At 38.7% G+C, this 23,340-nt stretch overlaps 1 protein-coding gene across 1 annotated transcript in view; it reads right to left on the bottom strand.

The window, feature by feature from the left end:
- The window catches only part of LOC126195168 (E3 ubiquitin-protein ligase rnf8-like), a 151,071-nt gene that overhangs the window by 67,820 nt on the left and 59,911 nt on the right, over positions 1–23,340 (bottom strand). The window contains exons 6-7 of the mRNA XM_049933680.1: positions 20,940–21,059; positions 18,240–18,396 (exon numbers count right to left, since the gene is read on the bottom strand). Coding sequence (XP_049789637.1) covers positions 18,240–18,396; positions 20,940–21,059 — 277 coding nt within the window. The remainder of the gene's footprint in view (positions 1–18,239; positions 18,397–20,939; positions 21,060–23,340) is intronic.

Below are 23,340 nucleotides of genomic sequence, written 5' to 3'. Positions count from 1 at the left end.
GTAGACTATCCTTGATGTTATTCAATCTGTACATTGAGCAAGCAGTAAAGGGGGGGGGGGGGGGTGAAAGAAAAATTTGGAGTAGGAATTAAAATCCATGGAGAAGAAATAAAAACTTTTAGGTTTGCCGATGACATTGTAATTTTGTCAGAGACAGCAAAGGACCTAGAAGAGCAGCTGAACGGATTGGATAGTGTCTTGAAAGGAGGATATAAGATGAACATCAACAAAAGCAAAACGAGGATAATGGAATGTAGTCTAATTAAATCTGGTGATGCAGAGAGTAATAGATTATAGATTCGGAAATAAGACACTTAAAGTAGTAGATGATGTTTTTCTATTTGGAGAGAAAAGTAACTGAGGATTGTACAAGTACGGAGGATACAAAATGTAGAGTGGCAATGACAGAAAAGTGTTTCTGACGAAGAGAAATTTGTTAACATCGAGTATAGATTTAAGTGTCAGGAAGCCTTTTCTTAAAGTATTTGTATGGAGTGTAGGCATGTATGGATGTGAAACGTGGACAATAAATAGTTTAGAAAACAAGAGAATAGAAGCTTTCGAAATGTGATGCTACAGAAGAATGCTGATGATTAGATGGGTAGACCACATAACTAATGAGGAGGTATTGAATAGAATTGGGGAGAAGAGGAGCTTGTGGCACAACTTGACTAGAAGGGATCGGTTGGTAGGACATGTTCTCAGACATTGAGGGATCACCAATTTAGTACTGGAGGGCTGCGTGGAGGGTAAAAATCGTAGAGGGAGACCAAGAGATAAATACACGAAGCAGATTCAGAAGGATGTAGGTTGCAGTAGGTACTGGGAGATGAAGAAGCTTGCACAGGATAGGGTAGGGTAGCATGGAGAGCTGCATCAAACCAGTCTCTGGACTGTAGACCACAACAACACAAAGCTTAATGGACAGGGAAGTGGTCAACCTCAGTATTTTCAAAGGATAATACAGTGCAAATAGTTATGTATCATCAAAATTTATAAAATTAGTATATTTCAGTGAAATTTATTACTTATGTGCTAAAATATCTGAATGTAGAGGTGCTAGGCATGTACCATTTTTAATATATCTTCAATTATATGTGAAATCATCACATAAAGATGACAAAAGAGAGAAAATTATGACTGTCAACAAAGACTTGTTTCATAATTACATATTGCTAGATACAACATCCTGCTAATCTGCCCAATACACACATTTATGCACTAGTGTGTTACCAAGGAGTAGATAAGATAAGTCTCTGTGATATTTTACATCACTGCAAAGTGAACACTGAGAAATGCATCTCTGCCATAGGAACTGTTTAAGCTTTTAGAAGATCAAAATGACGCACCAAGTTATATAGGCCTAAGTCATAATGTGTCCAATATGAAACTATATTTCTATAGTATATAATCAATACTGGAGGTATCAGACCCGATATGTCGAATTCATTTCCTCTGCTACCTCAGGTGACAGTTTAAATGTCCAGCACCAAAATACAAAGAAATTGGAAGTACTTTTGTTGTTAACTGCTTTCCATAGAGATTTTGTTAGGTAAAGTTTAAATGCTCCTCCTTGTTGCATTTTGCAATAATGGGCGTTGGGAACTGAGTGGAAGTGGTTTGAGTATTGTCATGAAATAATGATCGGATTTCAACAGAGTTTGTTCCAGATATCAGGGTATAAAATTCTAATTTGTATAGCTCTTGGCTTCAGATGCTTCAGACTGTGGTTTAGGACACCTTAGGTCATAACATTATTTTAACAATAGGAATGGGGTAGCTTTTGTTAAATTTATGAAAAGAAAAGTTGCTACGCACTACATAGTGGAGATGCTGAGTCGCAGATAGGCACAACAACAAGACTGTCATATATAAAGCTTTTGGCCAGTAAAGCCTTCGTCAAAAATAGACGACACACACACACACACACACACACACACACACACACAAACGCGACTCTCACACAATGCACACAAATACAACTCTCACATAAAACCGCAGTCTCAGGCAACTGAAACCACATTGTGACAGTCTTTTTGTTTTGCCTATCTGTGACTCAGCATTTCTGCTGTATGGCGAGTAGCAGCTTTCCTTTTCATAATACACTCCTGGAAATGGAAAAAAGAACACATTGACACCGGTGTGTCAGACCCACCATACTTTCTCCGGACACTGCGAGAGGGCTGTACAAGCAATGATCACACGCACGGCACAGTGGACACACCAGGACCCGCGGTGTTGGCCGTCGAATGGCACTAGCTGCGCAGCATTTGTGCACCGCCGCCGTCAGTGTCAGCCAGTTTGCCGTGGCATACGGAGCTCCATCGCAGTCTTTAACACTGGTAGCATGCCGCGACAGCGTGGACGTGAACCGTATGTGCAGTTGACGGACTTTGAGCGAGGGCGTATAGTGGGCATGCGGGAGGCCGGGTGGACGTACCGCCGAATTGCTCAACACGTGGGGCGTGAGGTCTCCACAGTACATTGATGTTGTCGCCAGTGGTTGGCGGAAGGTGCACGTGCCCGTCGACCTGGGACCGGACCGCAGCGACGCACGGATGCACGCCAAGACCGTAGGATCCTACGCAGTGCCGTAGGGGACCGCACCGCCACGTCCCAGCAAATTAGGGACACTGTTGCTCCTGGGGTATCGGCGAGGACCATTCGCAACCGTCTCCATGAAGCTGGGCTACGGTCCCGCACACCGTTAGGCCGTCTTCCGCTCACGCCCCAACATCGTGCAGCCCGCCTCCAGTGGTGTCGCGACAGGCGTGAATGGAGGGACGAATGGAGACGTGTTGTCTTCAGCGATGAGAGTCGCTTCTGCCTTGGTGCCAATGATGGTCGTATGCGTGTTTGGCGCCGTGCAGGTGAGCGCCACAATCAGGACTGCATACGACCGAGGCACACAGGGCCAACACCCGGCATCATGGTGTGGGGAGCGATCTCCTACACTGGCCGTACACCACTGGTGATCGTCGAGGGGACACTGAATAGTGCACGGTACATCCAAACCGTCATCGAACCCATCGTTCTACCATTCCTAGACCGGCAAGGGAACTTGCTGTTCCAACAGGACAATGCACGTCCGCATGTATCCCGTGCCACCCAACGTGCTCTAGAAGGTGTAAGTCAACTACCCTGGCCAGCAAGATCTCCGGATCTGTCCCCCATTGAGCATGTTTGGGACTGGATGAAGCGTCGTCTCACGCGGTCTGCACGTCCAGCACGAACGCTGGTCCAACTGAGGCGCCAGGTGGAAATGGCATGGCAAGCCGTTCCACAGGACTACATCCAGCATCTCTACGATCGTCTCCATGGGAGAATAGCAGCCTGCATTGCTGCGAAAGGTGGATATACACTGTACTAGTGCCGACATTGTGCATGCTCTGTTGCCTGTGTCTATGTGCCTGTGGTTCTGTCAGTGTGATCATGTGATGTATCTGACCCCAGGAATGTGTCAATAAAGTTTCCCCTTCCTGGGACAATGAATTCACGGTGTTCTTATTTCAATTTCCAGGAGTGTATATTCCATTATGAATTTTCCATTGTTTGATTTTTGTTAAATTTATATTGTCATACAATCAAAGAAATTATGCCTCTACCAAGAAGACAGCTCTTTGCAGTTTGGACTTTCTGAAAGATTTGGCTATTTACTGCCCAGTTATAGACATTGGTACACACGTATCACCCAGCACTGCCATCTCTAATTAAAAGCAAAATTTGGTGCACAGACACACAGACTTACCATGCCTGCATTCAACTTACATGATTCTGACTTAGAAGTACGAGGGCGTGCTCAAAAGCAATGTTTCCAATTTTTGTATTTGAAAACTCAAAGCTTTTTAAATAAAACAAACTTTATTAACATTGTACATCTTTATTCTTCACATCTACAGCTTTATTTCTCAACATCACTTTGTCAACAAACACTTTTCTCCCCATGAGAGACCAGTTTGTTGATACTGTCACTTTAGAATGTTTGACTTTGTTGACGGTACCATAACCTCACCTCTGCTTGCAAAAGTAAAGTCCTCAACAGTTCCCTTTAAATTTAGGAAACAGATGATAATTGGCGCCAAGTCCAGGCTGTATGGAGAACAAAGACAATAGTGAACCCACGGAGTCAGACTGCTGCCAATATCACAACACTCGTGTATGGTCTGGCGTTTGTCATGCTGAAAGAAACGGTGCTCCAGGTGTGGACGAAATCTTTGAATACACGCTTTCAGTTTTGTGAGGGTTCCTCACACACTGGCATAGTTATGTTATACATAGTCATGTGACATGCTAAAATTCAGAACCCTCTAGTGGCAGAAGTTTGCAACTTGTATCAGAAAGCAGAAAAGTCAACCACATATGTTTGATATGTAATATCTCAACTGACACTGAGAACAGAACAAAAAATTCAGACACATTAATTTTCAGCACATATTCATATTTAATGTCAAACAGATATAAAATGTTATTCTATAACTGCATCAGAATAATGATGTGACTGACGCTAGTCGTGTTGAGGACAATTACCACAGCAACAACCAATCAAATAATGAACTTCACCGTATCTTCTGTTCTGTTCCCCATAATATTACTCTGCTACTTCAGGTGACAGCTGTCACTTGTCAGTTGCAGATGATGCTCGTGGCCAGTAACTTAACAGGGATTCATTTTTGTTGTTTGCATTATTTATCTCTGCAGACTGATAATTTTCCTGACAGAATTTGCTAAACTAATTCCAAATTTGTGCAGAAAAGTGATAAGATGATTAGCACCCTGCTAAGCAAACCAATTACTGCACACTGGTTGGCAGCAAGTGAATATATCCAGATTGTTCTGCCAAGTAGTTGCTGCAGCACCTCGTATCATGCTAGACTAGCAACCAATCCGTTATTTTGATCAAGGTAGAGTTGTACTGTCTGGACAATTTGTGGGAATGGAGGAGGAAAATGAAATAAATAATAATAATAATAATAATAATAATAATAATGAACCCCGTGGAGGCCCGGGAAAAGAATAGGCCTCCGGTATGTTCTGCCAGTCGTAAAAGGCGACGAAAAGAACAAACCACTAATAGGGCTAACCCCCCTTTTAGTGTGATTACTTGGTTCAGGACAGAACTAAAGAAGCCTCGGACAAGCGCCGTCATGGTCGGGGACGGCGCTTGAACCCTATGCCCGCCCACAATGGTAATGACACTGCTAGCCAACTGGAAAATGATTTAAATCCAAATAGAGGTGTTTTGCAGGATATGCTTCCTGCAACCACCCTAGAAGGAAAACAAAGACAGAGGATGAGATGGTCAGATGAAGTTAATCGACACCTCATGTTCTGTTATTACCAAGCAACAAACCTAGGAACCAACACAACTGGATACAGATCACAAGTATACACAACCTTTATTACCAGATACCCAGAATTAAAATCTTTAACAGAACAACGACTAGCTGATCAGATCCGTGTAATAATCAAAAATAACAGGATACCCCAGTCAGAATTAGAAAACATCAAACAAGAAGTACAACAAATACTGGAACAAAATAATGTGCAATCAGAAGAAGAAGAAAATACAGTAATGGACTCAAACATCCCAGAGCAAACAAACAAAGAACAACACGCACCAATTAAACAATCAGAGGAAAACGAAATCTTAAGACAGCCACCAGAACAAGCACAAATAGAACACGAAGTGACACAGATGCTAGATATAGAAGAAAAATTTCAGCTAACATATATAGAATACAAAGACACAAATACAGACATTAGACCATTCTTGCATAGACCACCAAATAACCCACAAGTCGAAACAACAATAAAAACTATCAACACAATCATACACAACAAAATAAATGAAAACACAACTATGGAAGAGTTACAACTACTGGTTTATATAGGAGCACTCACTACACTAAATATACACACTAGACAGAGATCAGAACCAACCAACACACAGAAGAAACCCACAAAACCAGCATGGCAACACAGGCTACAGATCAGAATAGAAAAACTGAGAAAAGACATCGGACAACTAACACAATTTATAAGAAATGAAATCTCGGAAAAAAAACGAAAAAGGTTAGGTAAAATCTCACAACAAGAAGCGACAGAGCAATTAGACGAAAAGAAGCAGAAATTACAAGCATTAGCCAAACGACTCAGAAGATACAAAAAAAGTGAAAATAGAAGGAAACAAAACCAAACATTCAACACAAACCAAAAGAAATTTTACCAGACAATAGATAACACACACATTAAAATAAACAATCCACCAAACATAACAGACATGGAACACTTCTGGAGCAACATATGGTCAAACCCGGTACAACATAACAGGCATGCACGGTGGATACAAACAGAAACAGACACATACAAGATGATACCACAAATGCCTGAAGTGATAATTTTGCAACATGAAGTCACCCAAGCAATTAATTCTACTCACAATTGGAAAGCCCCTGGAAATGATAAAATAGCAAATTTCTGGTTAAAGAAGTTCACCTCAACACATTCACATCTAACTAAATTATTTAACAGTTACATTGCAGACCCACACACATTCCCTGATACACTTACACATGGAATAACTTATCTGAAACCTAAAGATCAAGCAGACACAGCGAACCCAGCTAAATATCGCCCCATAACATGCCTACCAACAATATACAAAATATTAACTTCAATCATTAAACAGAAATTAATGACACATACAACACAGAACAAAATTATAAATGAAGAACAAAAAGGCTGTTGCAAAGGAGCACGAGGATGTAAAGAGCAACTGATAATAGATGCAGAGGTGACATATCAAGCTAAAACTAAACAAAGGTCGCTACACTACGCATACATTGATTACCAAAAAGCTTTTGATAGTGTACCCCACTCATGGTTACTACAAATATTGGAAATATACAAAATAGATCCTAAATTGATACAGTTCCTAAACATAGTAATGAAAAATTGGAAAACCACACTTAATATCCAAATAAATTCAAATAATATCACATCACAGCCAATACAGATTAAGCGTGGAATATACCAAGGAGACCCATTAAGTCCTTTCTGGTTCTGCCTTGCTCTGAACCCACTATCCAACATGCTAAATAATACAAATTATGGATACAATATTACTGGAACATACCCACACAAAATCACACATTTGCTATACATGGATGATCTAAAACTACTGGCAGCAACAAATCAACAACTCAACCAATTACTAAAGATAACAGAAGTATTCAGCAATGACATAAGTATGGCTTTTGGAACAGACAAATGTAAGAAAAATAGCATAGTCAAGGGAAAACACACTAAACAAGAAGATTACATATTGGATAACCACAGCGACTGCATAGAAGCGATGGAAAAAACGGATGCCTATAAATATCTAGGATACAGACAAAAAATAGGAATAGATAATACAAATATTAAAGAAGAACTAAAAGAAAAATATAGACAAAGACTAACAAAAATACTGAAAACAGAATTGACAGCAAGAAACAAGACAAAAGCTATAAATACTTATGCCATACCAATATTGACCTACTCATTTGGAGTAGTGAAATGGAGTAACACAGACCTAGAAGCACTCAATACACTTACACGCTCACAATGCCACAAATATAGAATACATCACATACATTCAGCAACAGAAAGATTCACATTAAGCAGAAAGGAAGGAGGAAGGGGATTTATCGATATAAAAAAACCTACATTATGGACAGGTAGACAATTTAAGAAAATTCTTTATAGAACGAGCAGAAACTAGCAAAATACACAAAGCAATCACTCATATAAATACATCGGCTACACCACTACAATTTCATAACCACCTCTACAACCCTTTAGACCACATAACATCGACAGATACGAAGAAAGTAAATTGGAAAAAGAAAACACTTCATGGCAAGCACCCGTATCATCTAACACAGCCACACATCGATCAAGACGCATCCAACACATGGCTGTGAAAAGGCAATATATACAGTGAGACAGAAGGATTCATGATTGCAATACAGGATCAAACAATAAACACCAGGTATTACAGCAAGCATATTATTAAAGATCCCAATACCACAACAGATAAATGCAGACTTTGTAAACAACAAATAGAAACAGTAGATCACATCACAAGCGGATGTACAATACTAGCAAATACAGAATACCCCAGAAGACATGACAATGTCGCAAAAATAATACATCAACAGCTTGCATTACAACATAAACTTTTAAAACAACAAGTTCCTACATACAAGTATGCACCACAAAATGTACTGGAGAATGATGAATACAAATTATACTGGAACAGAACCATTATAACAGATAAAACAACGCCACATAACAAACCTGACATCATACTCACCAATAAAAAGAAGAAATTAACGCAACTAATCGAAATATCCATACCCAATACAACAAATATACAAAAGAAAACAGGAGAAAAAATTGAAAAATACATCCAACTGGCTGAGGAAGTCAAAGACATGTGGCATCAGGATAAAGTTGACATCATACCAATTATAGTATCAACTACAGGAGTCATACCACACAATATCCACCAGTACATCAATGCAATACAGCTACATCCAAACACATATATACAACTACAGAAATCCGTAATTATTGATACATGTTCAATTACCCGAAAGTTCCTAAACGCAATATAACATATACCGTACAGTTAAAAGGAAGTCACGCTTGATCAAGGTCCGCGTCACTTTCATTTCGAACCAGACCTAAGGTCTGAGAAAGGAAAGAAATAATAATAATGATGAAAAAGATTCCACTAGGATAAGAACCAGTTTAAATTCTTTTTATGATGACTGATGTCTTCAATAAAAATAAGAGGTACTTCACTCCCACTCCACATAACGATAGCTGCAGGAAACACAGAATCAGTTAAGATTGAAAGAAATGCCTCCCACGGGTGTGATTAGTAAAATCCTAATGGTAAACTGCCAAAGCATTCACAACAAAGGGCCAGAGTTGGAAGACTGAGGAAAAGCAGTGAAGCTCACATAATACTAGGATAGCAAGCTGGTTGAAACATTAAATTGATAGCAGTGAGATTTTTGGGGAAAATTTAACTGTATATCAAAAGGATAGGCAAATGGGGAAAGGCAGTCGTGTATTTGTCGCAGTAGACAAGAAACTCAAATCCACCAAGGTAGAAATTGAAGCCGCATGCGAGACTGTTTGGGCAAGACTCAGTATCAGGGATGGGCATAAAATGATAATTTGATGCTTTATTGCATACCAGACTCATCTCCTGATGTAACCGAAAACTTTAAAAGAAAACCTCAGCTATCTTGTATGTAAGAAACCTAATCATACTGTAATCATCAGTGGAGACTTTAATCAACCAACAATTGATTGGGAAAATTACAGTTTTGTTAGTTGTGAGCTTGATAAAACATCCTGCGAAACTTTATTAAAAGCCTTCTCTGAAAACTACCTAGAACAGTTAGTTAGGAACCCCACTCATGATGGAAATATATTGGTTCTAATGGCAACAAACAGACCTGAGCATTTAGAGGAACTCTGGCTCAAATTTGAAAGAATAGTTGAACATACACTGGATAGATATGCAGCCAACAGAACAGTTCATAATGGGAGGGAATCTCCATGGTGTACAGTCACTGTAAAGGAACTTCTAAAGAAACACAGATTGCTGCATAATAGTTGTAAAACAAAGCATAGGGCTACAGATAGAGAGATGCTGAATGAAATGCATTTGGCTGTCAAGACAGCATTGCATTATACATTCAATGACTACCATAGTGGAATACTTTCAAGTGATCTTTCACAGAACTCAAAGAAATTCTGGTTGTAAGTTAAGACTGTTAGAGGCACCAAAGTTAGTGTTCAGATCCTAGTGAATGAGACTGGGACTGAAACTTAGGGTAGCAAAGCAAATGCTGAAATGCCTAACTCCATTTTCAAATGTTCCTTTAAAAAGGCAATCCCAGGAGAACTGCCCCAATTTAAACCTCAACCCATTGAAAAAATGAATGAAATAAGTATTACTGTCTGTGGTGTTGAAAAACAGCTGAAATTGTTAAAATTGAACAAAGCGCCAGGGCCCGACGGAATCCCTTTCAGATTCTGTAGTACATTTGTGGCTGACTTGGCCCCTTGTCTAAGTATAATCTGTCGTAGATTCCTCAAACAAAAGCTGTGCCCAGTTCTTCAAAAAAGGCACAGATCACACCCGTCTACAAGAAGTGATCCAGCAAATTACCATCTAACATCCCTGACATCGATTTGTTGTAGAATCTTAGAACATATTCTGAGCTCAAACATAATAGGGTATCTTAAACAGAATGGCCTCCTCAATGCTAACCAGCATGGATTTAAAAAACATCAATCATATGAAACCCAACTCGCACTTTTCTCACAACATACTAAAATCTTCCGAGAAAGACAGTTCGGTAGATGCTGTACTCTTTGATTTCAGAAAAGCACCTGACTCAGTACCACACCTACACTTATAATGGTACAATGATATGGGGTATGAAGTTAAATTTGTGACTGGATTGAGGACTTTTTGGTAGGAAGGATGCAACATGTTGTCTTGGATAGAGAAGTAACTTCTTGTGAGCCCCAGGGGTGTGTTGGGACCCTTGCTCTTCATATTGTATATTAATGACTTCACAGGCAATATTAACAGTAAAATCAAGCTTCTTGCAGATGATCAATTATCTATAATGAAGTACAATCTGAAAGATGCTGTATAAATATACAGTCAGATCTTGATCAGATTTTAAAGTGGTGGAGAGATTGGCAACATGCTTCAAATGTTCACAAATGTAAAATTTTGCACTTCACAAAATGAAAAAACGAAATATCCTATTACCACAACATCACTGAGTCAATGTTGGAATCGGCCAACTCATGCATCACACACATACCTGGATGTAGCACTTTGAAGGGATACGAAATGGAACGATCACACAGGTTCAGTCACGGGTAAATCATGTGGTCAACTTCGGTTTACTGGTATAATACTGGGGAAGTGCAATCAATCTACAAAATAAATTGCTTACAAATCAGTCATGCGACCAGATCTAGAATGTTGCTCAAGTGTGTGGGACCCATAGCAGATAGATCTAACAGGGGATATTGAATGTATACAGAGAAGGGCAGCATGAAAGGGCACAGGTTGGTTTAATCTGTGGGAGACTGTCACAGAAATACTGAAGGAAATGAACTGGAAGACTTTTGAAGATATATGTAAACTATCCCAAGTAAGTCTATTGACAAAGTTTCAAGAACCAGCTTTAAATGATTACTCTAGAATACATTACAACCTCTTATGTATTGCTCATGCATGGACTGTGAAGATACGATTAGAATAATTACTGCATGCACAGATGCATTCAATCACTCATTATTCCTGCACTCCATGCGTGAATAGAACAGGGAGAAACCTTAATAATTGGTATACTGCACCTCATAGTGGTTTGCAGAGAATAGATGTATATGTAGAACTGTGAAAATGGTAATATGATGGAAGAGGATATGATTTTGTGGATGGATATCTCGGTTAGGAGAAGATGGAGAACATCTATGAGTATTATACTGTATATACCACAAAAGTACAGGGTTTATTCATTCTGGACATACTATGCTGATTCAAGGACTAGGTTTTCCACAAAATTCTGCCATTTTTAAAATAAGCCTCATCTGACAAAATGGATTCTGTAATTCATCAGAAGCTGAATATTCCTACTTACAAGATGAGGTGTCAGATGTATTTTATGATAAGGCTTCTCTATAAATTTTTGTTGTAATGGGATACATCTTTGAACATTGCTAGTAACATCAAAGAATTCTTTGCCAAGGCAAGTCACATTTCTTCACCAACCTCTGAAAGTGATTACAGAAACTGCGTACACTGAGTACACTTGCTGTCCAAAAGATTGTCAAAAATGCGTAAACTGTTATACAATATGTAATAGTTTAGAATCAATTCTACACTTATTTCTTGGAATTTTAGAAGAAAGAATTGTAAGAATGGGTGTGTTTAGTTCCAGGAAATGGACAGAGTAACACAAACGTAGATGATTAAGTCAGGAGACATTAACATAGGAGGTTAGAGGATTAATGAAATTTTCTCTTTTTGTTTCTTTACTAAGACTGTACCTCATCTAAAGACTTTCCTGTTAATTCACCCCATAAAGGAATCTGTAAATCAAAGGTGTCAAATTTGGAGCACTTAAATGATATTTGTGCGGCTCATGCTGCCAATACAACAGTATGTAAATATAGTATCGCCTTATGCACAGGCACACAAAATCCAACTAGCAATTAATATTTTGCCAGATGACTCCCATAACAGACCCAGAGAGGATAAAACAAGATTCCTCAAAATGTGCTCTATTTATGCCCACAGAGCTACATTCTTCGATTTGGAGCAAGAAGAATATGAAGATGAAAAAAAAGAAGAAGAAGAAGAGGAGGAAGAAGAAGAAGAGTTCGACTTCACTGCTGCACACTCTAGTGCATACAATAGATCAATCTCGGCCAAAGACTTTGTCAGTACAGTCTGTCATCATAACATTGCTCCCTATATATTAAACATATTTGCTATTCCAAATATGGGGAACCATCAGCTGTAGAATGGAATGATGACAATGAAACTTTGTACTGGACCAGGGTTCGAACCCAGATTTCCTGCTGATTATGAGCAACTGCCTAACCATTTGGCTATCCGTGAATCACTCTTGGCCAGACCAAAACTTCCGTAAGCCGTCAGCCATGCGTCTCCAAGCTGTACTCATACATCCACAATGTATATTCCCCTACAGGTGAGACATTTTGCTTGAAAGTCACTTGCCTGGTGTTGGCTGATTAATGTGATATTGCCTGTATTATTCTCAATTACGATGCAACTACAGCCATTATGAAATACTTTAAATGTACTCACAATTGCAAATATGGACAACCATCATGCATGTCCAATCTAACGGGCACTGCAGTGACTGCAGCCGTTAATGAAATACATTAAATGTATTCATAATTGCGAACATGGACAACAATCAGGTGTAGAAGGGAATAATGACAATGAAAATTTGTGCCTAGATTTCCCACTTATTGCGAGCAGTCGCCTAACCATTTGGTTATCCATGCACAACTCATGGCCACACCCAAACTTCCACACGTCGTCAGCCATGCATCTACAATCTGTATTCATATATCCATTATGTATATTCTCGTACAAGTGAGACATTTTGCTTAAAAATTGCTTGCCCGGTGTTGGCGGGTATAGGCTGTAGACGCAGGGTTGACGACATACGGAAGTTTGCATCTGGCCGCGAGTCATGCACAGATAGCCAAATGGTAAAGCGACTGCTCGCTACACACGGAAAATCCGGGTTCGAGTCCCAGTCCGGCACAACGTTTCACTGTCACCATTCCATTATAGAGCTGTTGATTGTCCTTATTCGCAATTGTGAATATATTTAATGTACAGGGAGTAATTATTATGCATGTCAAAAGGCATTCTGCATTGTAATTCAAATTAACACAGGCACTGCAATATCATATTTATCAGCTGACACCAGGCAGGTGACTTTCAAGTAAGTTGTCTCACCCACACAGGAATAAGCATAATGAGTGCACGAGTACAGATTGTAGAAGCATGGTTGATGACATATGGAAGTTTGGCCCTGAGTCATGTATGGATAGCCAAATGGTAAGGCGACCGCTCTTGAGAAGTGGAAAATCCGGGTTTGAGTCCTGCTCATTCTCAAGATTCCATTCTATAGCTGATGGTTGTCCACGCGAATACATTTAATGTATTTCATTATGGCTGTGGTCGCTGCAATGCCTGTTCCTTTGGACATGTATGCATGTCCAAATGAACTTTGCATTGTAATTCAGAATAACATAGGCACTTCAATATCTTATTTTGCTCCATAGGTCTCCTCAAAATATCTTTACAAGTCAGTAGTCCTTCATGACTATGATGTCACAATGTTTTCCACACATGTCAGCAGCATCATTCAAACAGTTGTGATATATATTTTCTACTTCTGCCGCATGGTGAGTAGTGGTATTCCACGACCCACTCAACTTACACACAGTCTTAGTCCATTTTTGTACCCCTCCTCCCCTTACTCGCAACCGTGCACAATTTTTCCATTTGTTTTTTACTACCATTTGGCTTGGATAGACACATGATGAATACAAACTGTTAAAATAAATGAACAAACATTCAGATTGTTAAAACACTAGAATGTTTTTATAAAAGGCAACATATTTCTTGAACATAAAAAATGGGAACTGGACAAATTGATAACTGATTTCCACAATGAAAAAATAACCACTTTCCACTCATCAAACAACAAATCATTTCGTACAAGTTATCGATGTAGCTGTATCACATGAAGTGGGATGAGAAGGAAGTAAAGCTAGGCCTCTGCAGGGTGCAGGAGGATGAGAGAGAGAATTTTTTCTCTTCATCCAGTGCCGGTACCAACTTGGGTGCCACATGCCATCAGTGGCTATGGCAGAAATGGCACACATAAGCAATGTTTTGTGAAAGCATGGTATGTGATGTTCATGTTCAAATGTAGTAATGAATATGACAGAGATGGATAAGGGATAGCTTCATTGCTAATTATTTTATTAATTACTATGGGACACTCATTCATCACACAGCTATAATACAGAAATGTTCAAGCTTTTGGACCAGTGACTCCCTCCTCCTGACAGAAGGGTTGAAGTTGAAGGAAGAGGTAGGGGAGATTTGCTGGTTGGGATGAGAGGGCAATCAGTCTTTCCTTCTCAACCTGTCAGATAAGTCGCCACTGATCTGGACTTCTGGATGTCTTTTCCAAACTCTTCCTATTTCCTAAACCTCGCCAGTCCTTTTTTTACCGTCCTTCTTCCTTCCCCTTCAATCCTTCTGCCCAAAGAATGAGTCACTGGCTATGAAAGCTTGCACATTTTCTTAACCTTTAAATATGTTTTCTCCTGCTGCCACATTATGAGTGGATTTTTTATCTATCCAATTCAGTCTAGCAGTATTTGTGCAAGTCCATCACAGGTTTCTAAACAAACATACGGTGCAGCACTCCTAGTTAGACACACAAACTTTGAAGAAGATTACTGAAATGGGGAGTGATCACAATCTCCTGTACTCTGTAGTTTATGTGGGTACCATGAACCTGGTGGTGCTCTACTGGCAAATGCCTTCAGCTCTAAAATCTTACCTATATATAGTCTTCTTACCTGAATATAAAAGCTATCATTACTGGGTGCTTCCTGATATCTACACCAGTATTAATATGTGCTCTGTTTCAGAAAATGTTCTGTGAAAGAGCAGCTCTGTACATTAGCGATGTCAGATGCGCACATTTGTAAATGTTTACTTTGATCGATATCTAAACATTGAATGCCAATAATAATCGTCCCCAAAACATCAATGTTAAATAGCAAATTTATAGAATTCCAAAAAAACATCTAATATCATACTTATGAATCAATAAATATAGATTAGGTAGGAAATAATTCATATTAATGGATGACAACAGAGCATAACAAAAGGACAGAACTACTTCAGTATATCTGCACCTTCCACTGCAACTTATACAAAGGACTGGAAGAAACATAGGGGCCATCAGTGACAGTAGACACCTCTGACATATCAGCAGTATATCTAGCAGAAGTAAGGAACACAATTAAATAGAAGACGGAGCACAAAGTAGAAGGGCATGACGGCCTCTTGACTGAGGCACCTTCACAATATGTGTGTAGCATCGCGACATACCAGCAAATTGGAGCAAGGTGAAAATACAGTGGAACCTCATACAGTGAGCATAATTAGTTCCAGAATATTACTCGTAGTGTGAAACACTCGTTAAGCGAAACAATTTACCCTACCTAAATTAATGTAAAATACGATAATGCGTTCTATGCAGAAAAAGTACTAAATGTTTTACCTCATCCATGCCATTTATTCAAAGAAAATTATACATACAATATTATGTACTTTATTATTCACAATATATAACTAATTCTTTTTTACTAGGAAGCTATCTATTGTCATTTGTTTCTGCCGCCACTTTAACAATTGGCGAAAATGCCACATGGCATTATTGTCACATTTGCAGCGCGTGTAGCCATTGCTTTATTATGGTGATAATTTTCAATGTACGATAAAACTGATTCCCATGCTTTCAGCATTTCTCTTATTGTGCAAAAGATTGCCGCTTTGCTGTTACTGCCGCCTTCTCTCCCTCCTGCACTGAAGAACTCTTCTCCACAATTTCCTGCTGTGAAACACACTGCAACTCCATAAGATCTCAAGTGATCATTTCTTTGGTGTGAACTTCCACAAGCTCATTGGTATCATTGTTATCCACTTCTAGCCCGAAGTCCCTGGCTGAAGAGACAATATCACTGACTAAAAGCTCCAACTCAAACACCTCAGAGTCACATTTGACAATGCACTCTGGCCAAAGCTTCTTCCAGGCAGAAGAGAGAGCTCTCATGGTAACCCCTTCCCACATCTTTTAGATCATTTGATGCAGTCAACGATGTTGAAGTGATATTTCCAAAACACTCAGAGTGAGCTTGGTAACTTCAGTCAACTCAAAGCCTTGCTCAAAGAGTGCTTTAGTGTAGAGCTTCTTAAAGTTAGAAGTAATCTGCTGGTCCATAGGCCAGAGTAACAGAGGGGTGTCGGGAGACAGAAATTAGATCTTGATGAATTTAAATTCTACAAGGAGATGGTCTTATAGGCCTGGAGAATGGGCAGAAATGTTTTCCATAACAAGTAAGACAAGGAGTGGCCAATTCATTTCAAGCAAATATTTTTTCACCAAAGGACCAAACACTTCATTGATACAAGCACAAAAAAGATCATGTGTCATCTGAGACTTATTGTTGGACCTCCACATCACATTTAACCAGTTTTTCTGGGCTTTACACTCTTGAGGGCTCACAGAGTTTCTGAATGGTAAACAAGCAGCAGTTTAATTTACAAATCGCCACTTGCATTGGCATAGAATAGCAGTGTGAGACGGTGTTTCATTAGCTTGTAACCAGGAAATGCATTCTCCTCTGCCGTTATAAAGGTACACTTCGGAATTTTTTTCCAGAATAGACCCGTCTCATCATGATTAAAACCCCGTTACGGCAGGGAACCCTCAGAATGTACAAGTATCTTGAAGTTGGTGATTAAGTTCTCTGCTGCCTTTGTGTCAAATCTGACTGCTTTGCCATGCCTCACAATGCTGTGGATGCCATAAACACTTCTTTGGCCACTGATGAGCCAGGTGTCTTCTTAACGAGATCAGCAAAAATCATTCTCACTCTCTCACCAATGATGTTCTCATTAATAGTGTTGCCTTGCAATTGCTTTTCATTTATCCATATAAGGAGCAACCTTTCGACATCATCCAGAATATGAAGCCATTGTTTAGATACTCTTGTTGCTCCCCTTGAAGCATCTATCTCCTTAATCTTCTCCTTATTCTTGATAATAGTACAAACAGCTGATGTAGACCAGTCGTATGGGCATGCTAAATCATCAATGCTCACACCACATTTGCATTTTTAAATTATTTTACTTTTCATTTCTAAGGTCATTTTCTTTCCCTTATGGTCGTCTTACTGTGGCTTTATCTTTGGGGACATTTATAAAAAGGTTATTAAAATTTGCACAAAAAAACACAAAACTATGTGAACACAAGTTTAGAAAAATATGTGATCTCAAGTTGCACTAAGATGGTAGCAGAAAGAGAGGTAAACCCAGACTAAAGTAAGAACTAAAGACATTGTTCATATACCGCTGCTGACACAGAAAAGTGTTCATATTGTTGAATATTTCTCCCACCGCGCATGAATAGCTGGTGACATCACACTAAATCATCACTCATTATGTGAAACATCGCTTGTTAAGTGAGTCAATTTTTTTTTTTACAATTTGTTTTGCTTGTTATGTGAATTGCGTATTATGGGAGGCATTTGTTAAGCAAGGTTCCACTGCGATATCAAAGTAATCATTGCAGACATCACCAACAGCAATTCCACAGTCATAAGATAAGGTGTGAAGTGCCAGTTTCGAGTTAGATACATAGGGACTGTACTTAATTGAAGATGACTATGTCACTGTTCTCCTGATTTCCGCCTGTTAGTGTGTGGTGTTAAAAAGAAATCTGCATCAAATTCTGATGATTAGCAAATGTTTATCTGAATCATCTGATAATAGCAGATATAATAAAGAAATACTGTACCTTTTATCTCATTTTCAATTGCAGCCTTGTCATGATGCAAGTTTTCCAATGCTTCTTTAAGGCGACGTTTTGCTGCCTCCTCCCGCTCATCAACATCTCGCAACAGACTTTCCATGAACATCTGATTGTTTTCCTCCAGTTTTTTCCCTTCTTCTTCCTGAATTTAACCACAAACATTCAAACATAAAATGGAGAAAGTCACCTTCTTCAGCAGTTACATTCTACATAATTAAAGTTAAACACTTTAAACTCAGTTTAATGGTGTTTAAAAATTATGTCAGTAGAGACCTGCCCTCCCAAAATTATTCTTTGCGTTCTTGTTTTTATGCAGTTGTTTACACAATTTACACTGTTGTATCATTGTTGTTGGGTACTCTTTAGTTAAGGACATAGTAAGAATAATGATTCAGGCATTGTACTGAGACTGCTCACAGATATTTTAGATACTGTGTGACTTCTGCAAGAGTTCTTCGCCAGATGTTTAAAATGGAATGTAATTTCACATAATCCTGTGGTTCCTTCCTGCTGTGTCTTTTTGAGCATGTGTTTCTTCTGTTATTGAAGTTTTGTACACTACAGAACACACAGTCAAATTTCATAGTTTTGTAGTACTTAACAGTATTTCATTCAATAGCAGAAATTAATCCAATACACACAGTATTACACATTTCTTAGAACTGGAGAAATTAGTTAACATACACGGAAGGACCAAAAAATAACTGGAATCATAATGATACACATTGTATGCTTGTAGGACCAGGTTTCGCTGATAGAGGGCTATTGTAGGACCTCTCCTGAGTCATTCTGCCAGGCGGTGACACCAGACAGAGACTAGTGTGGTTTCTCTGGCAGTTCCGTGAGTGTGCATACAGTGCAGACATGACAAGAGAAAATGGCTACTGCTTACGAACAACACGTGGGTGTGAAATTTTGTTTTTTTACTTGGCAAGAACGCAGTGGAAACTGTTGTGATGATGCAAACAGCTTACAAAGCTCTTAATAAAATTCAAGTGTACGAATGGTTTTCTTGGTTTAAAAAGGGAGAAATGTCCACTGAAATCAGCCTCATTCCAGTCGCCCTTCAATTGTTCAAAACGAGGACAACATTGGCAAAATCCGTGATCTGATCAACCAAGATCGATGCAGGACAATTGACCGGCTCAAGGACTTATCTGCTCTGTCCTCGAGCTCAATTCAGAGTATTTTGACCACTGATTTTGGAATGCGAAGAGTGACAGTAAAGCTGAGACTTCTCACACATGGTCAAAGGGATCACCATGTTCAAGCCTGTCATGAAAGGAATGATGCATTCAAAGACAATCCAATTTTTTTTTTCAACAAAATCATCACAGGTGACGAGTCATGGTGTTATGGGTATGATCTAGAAAGGAAACAACAGTCAAGTCAATGAGTCAACTGGCTCACCTCATCCAAAAGAAGCTTGGCAGGCGAAATCGAACATGAAGACAATACTGATCTTTTTGACATCACAGGGATCGTACACTCAGTATTTGTCCCTCAAAACCATACAGTAAACCAATAATTCTATTTGGAGATTATGAAAACACTTCACAGAACTTTGGCGCGTATATGCCCAGTTTTGTGAAATTCCGTCATGTGATTTCTGTGCCATGAAAGTTTTCTGCACACACAGCTTGCAGTGCTTGCCAGTTTTTGGCCTTGATGGACTACCATCTTGATCACTGCATCCTATTCGCCAGATTTAGCACCCTTGGACTTCTTCCTGTTCCTGAGGATTTGAAAGGGAAGCAATTTGCCGATGTCAAACATGTAAAATGCAATGTCATGAAGGTGCTAGCAGATATCAAAGAGGACTAATTTAAAAGGTACTTCCAACACTGGAATGAAAACTTGGACAAGTGCATTAATGCTAATGGAGAGTACTTTGAAAGATACTAACATTGTATTTGAAAAACAATCAAGTACATGCTTCCTACAAAGAAATTCCAGTTATTTTTGGACCCCCCCCGCCCTCATACTAATGTATTTGTTGGCTGACAACAGACCCATAGCCACAGGGTCAAAACAAACATTGTACAAGAACCACAATTTCGTTCAAAAGCCATGGGTCCCCAATGATGCAAAAACAACTATAGCCTGACAGTAGCAGATTTCGTAACAAGATTCTTCACGTTCTATCTTTGCGTCCTTTTTGTACTTGGAAAGAGATGTGTGACTCAAACATGTCAGTAATTCTGGATACTAACATACTCTCCTGCTGATTTTATTCATTATTACAGAAATACTGTACCTTTGTAATTTTACTTTCTGATTCTGTAGATTTCTATCCCTATCTGTGTGATGAGTCACAATATTACTTATAAATATTTCATTCCGTAGCACTGTGGAGATAACTGGTTCTGAAGAATACCCATGGAGGTAGTAGCTGCCAGATTTCCAAGTAAAGCATCAGATGAAATGAAAACTGTTTTATAAGTATTGAGTCCATTGCTTATTTTAGTCTGCTCTGAATAGCAGTTATATCAATAAATTAAACTGCTAAGTAATATAGCTACAGCCCTAAGAATGTGTCACTGTTATCACAACTTTCTTCAGCAAATGAATGAGTATGAGCTTTCACTACAAAACTGGTTTTAAGACACACTGCTATTATCAGCATCAATGGTTATCAAGTAACAAACAAAGCAACTTAGGACCGCAGAGAGATGGAGAACTCACTAATCGTAATGTGCGAGTAGTCACTTCCTCCAGGTGATGAGCATTCTCGCCTTCTTGTTTTTCTTTCTCAGCCAGACGTGCTTTCATCGACTTCAACTTTCTCTTCAAAGTCAGTACCTCCTGTGAGAAATTATAAAATGAAAGAATAAATTCATAAAGAAGACTTGGTATAAGTCAGCTACCACAATACTAAATATTTTTCTAATCAAAAGTTATCTAAGACATAACTTGAACATGCTACAATCTATGTACATGATATTTATTAGAACAGTAAGATATTGTGTATGTTGTTATTACGGCCAAACCTTGCCTGTTGAATGACTGAAGGATCATTTGAACAAAAATTAATTTATTAAGAAGAAACCTCATATGTGATCTTCTAATTCAACATTTGTTATTGGACACAGTGTTACATTTTGTGACTGTAATTACAAGAAACACAAATTCTTTCAAAGTCTTATTCAGGTCACCTATTATTTTTTCCCCTTTAAGTATCAGGTAATTACTGCTGATAGCATCACTTTTTATATATTTGCATTTTGTTTCACATACTTTTCTTACTTGAAGTTTACTAAGAATTTATAACAACTGAAAAAGAATGGGTGGTACTTCTAATAAAAATAAAAAAAAATTATTACTGAACAGTGCCATCTCTAAGGCAACTATCCTTTTCATAGTTACATCTCTCTTCCTGGAACTATGGCTAAATGTTGTGTAAAGAAGGAATGGCTACTATGCAAAAAATGATACACACACAAATTCATACTGTTGGCCACTGCAGGATAATTGGATAATTATGTTATCCGGCAGCAAAAACAACAATACAGAATGTATCTTTGATTCCTTCAATACACTTAGTTTACAAAACCACACTACTGTGTCATTCACAGGAGTGTTGGAGAGCAGATTTGAGGTGGAGGGATACCCTCTACTGCTGACCACCACCAAGCAGGTGTTCCAGCTGCACTGGCAAATTTATAATCTATCATAAATATACACCCAAGCTTTTTTTTTAAAAAAGTATATCTCATAAATGACTGGTGCTGTGGATCACACAGGTTATGATGAGTATGCGTAATATGACACAAAACCGCATAACTGTTTAAATGTTTTATTTCCTTTCAACAAAAGAGTATAAATCCAATTTCCATAATTTAATAAGAGACCAATATATCCCCCTGCTGAATGTTATTTATATTATTTTGGACAGGTCACCCCAAATGGGAGGGGGGAGGGGAAAAAAAGGAGGAAGAAGAAGAAGATATTCTTCCTCATTACAGCACTCAAAGTTGGCTTATACCATTTTGCTCAAATACAGTTGTCATTATTTCCTACAAGAGTAACACTATTTCATTTTTCCTATTTCTGGACCTAGTCTCCTTTTGCCAGAAGAGCGAATTTTTAGTGAAAACAATTTATACTGAAGGAGACACTGTAAGCAAACAGTTCAACATATGATGGTAGTTTAATGTGAAAAGTTTCACATGCCTTAGTGACTGAAAAATAGTTCGTCAAACTAGTTGAAGATAGATAAAGCCTTCCATCTCAAGCAGTGATGTTACAGTGTTTGTGAGAAATTTTTATACTTTGTAGGTCAAACTGACCTGGTACAACTATGAAAATTACTATTGTTTTTGTCAATGGGATCTGTAGTGTGTTTCACTATAACAAACTACGAAGTGACTATCCATTATCAAATCAATTATGAAAAGAAAGTTAAAAATGCACCAAGAAAAGAATAGCCATTTACTGTGCATGCAAAGTGATATCTTTCACACATTTCTGGGCCATCATTGCATTTGGCTTATAACGGCAGAGGTTATAAATAAATTAAGTAATACCACGAAAATTGTGTTGACTTTCTTGTAATATTTCTGGCTTCTGTCTTCTACATACATCCAAAATGATGTCACTGGTGGATATATGAGTAATGAATGAATACCTAAATCAACAATTCTGAAAGGATGGATTCCTACGCACCAGACGACACGTTGAATTGCAGACACGCACAATGAAAAGACTGTTACACACTTCGCTTTTGGCCAAAGCCTTCTTTAGAAAAGAAAGGAAAACACACACACACACACACACACACACAGAGAGAGAGAGAGAGAGAGAGAGAGAGAGAGAGAGAGAGAGAGAAGCAGGTACCCTCAGGCATACAGCTGCTATCTCTGGTCACTTTAGTCAAATAACTGTTGATATTCCAACCTGGCATTTCCATTGTTTAAATATCTAATTTTTTTTTTTTTTTTTTAAATATGCAAGGTGTACAACTTTGCTTCTGCCATTTGCTGATAGGTGGCGACAATGGTAAGTAGCGGTCAAAAGAAACAGATCGCAGACGTCAGGCAGTTAGCTTGGACCTTGTTCAATATAACCTCATTCAAACATTAGTCAA

The sequence above is a fragment of the Schistocerca nitens genome, chromosome 7 (genome assembly GCF_023898315.1).
Source record: "Schistocerca nitens isolate TAMUIC-IGC-003100 chromosome 7, iqSchNite1.1, whole genome shotgun sequence".
Classification (NCBI taxonomy): Eukaryota; Metazoa; Arthropoda; class Insecta; order Orthoptera; family Acrididae; genus Schistocerca; species Schistocerca nitens.
This window is presented reverse-complemented; position numbering and strand designations above follow the sequence as displayed.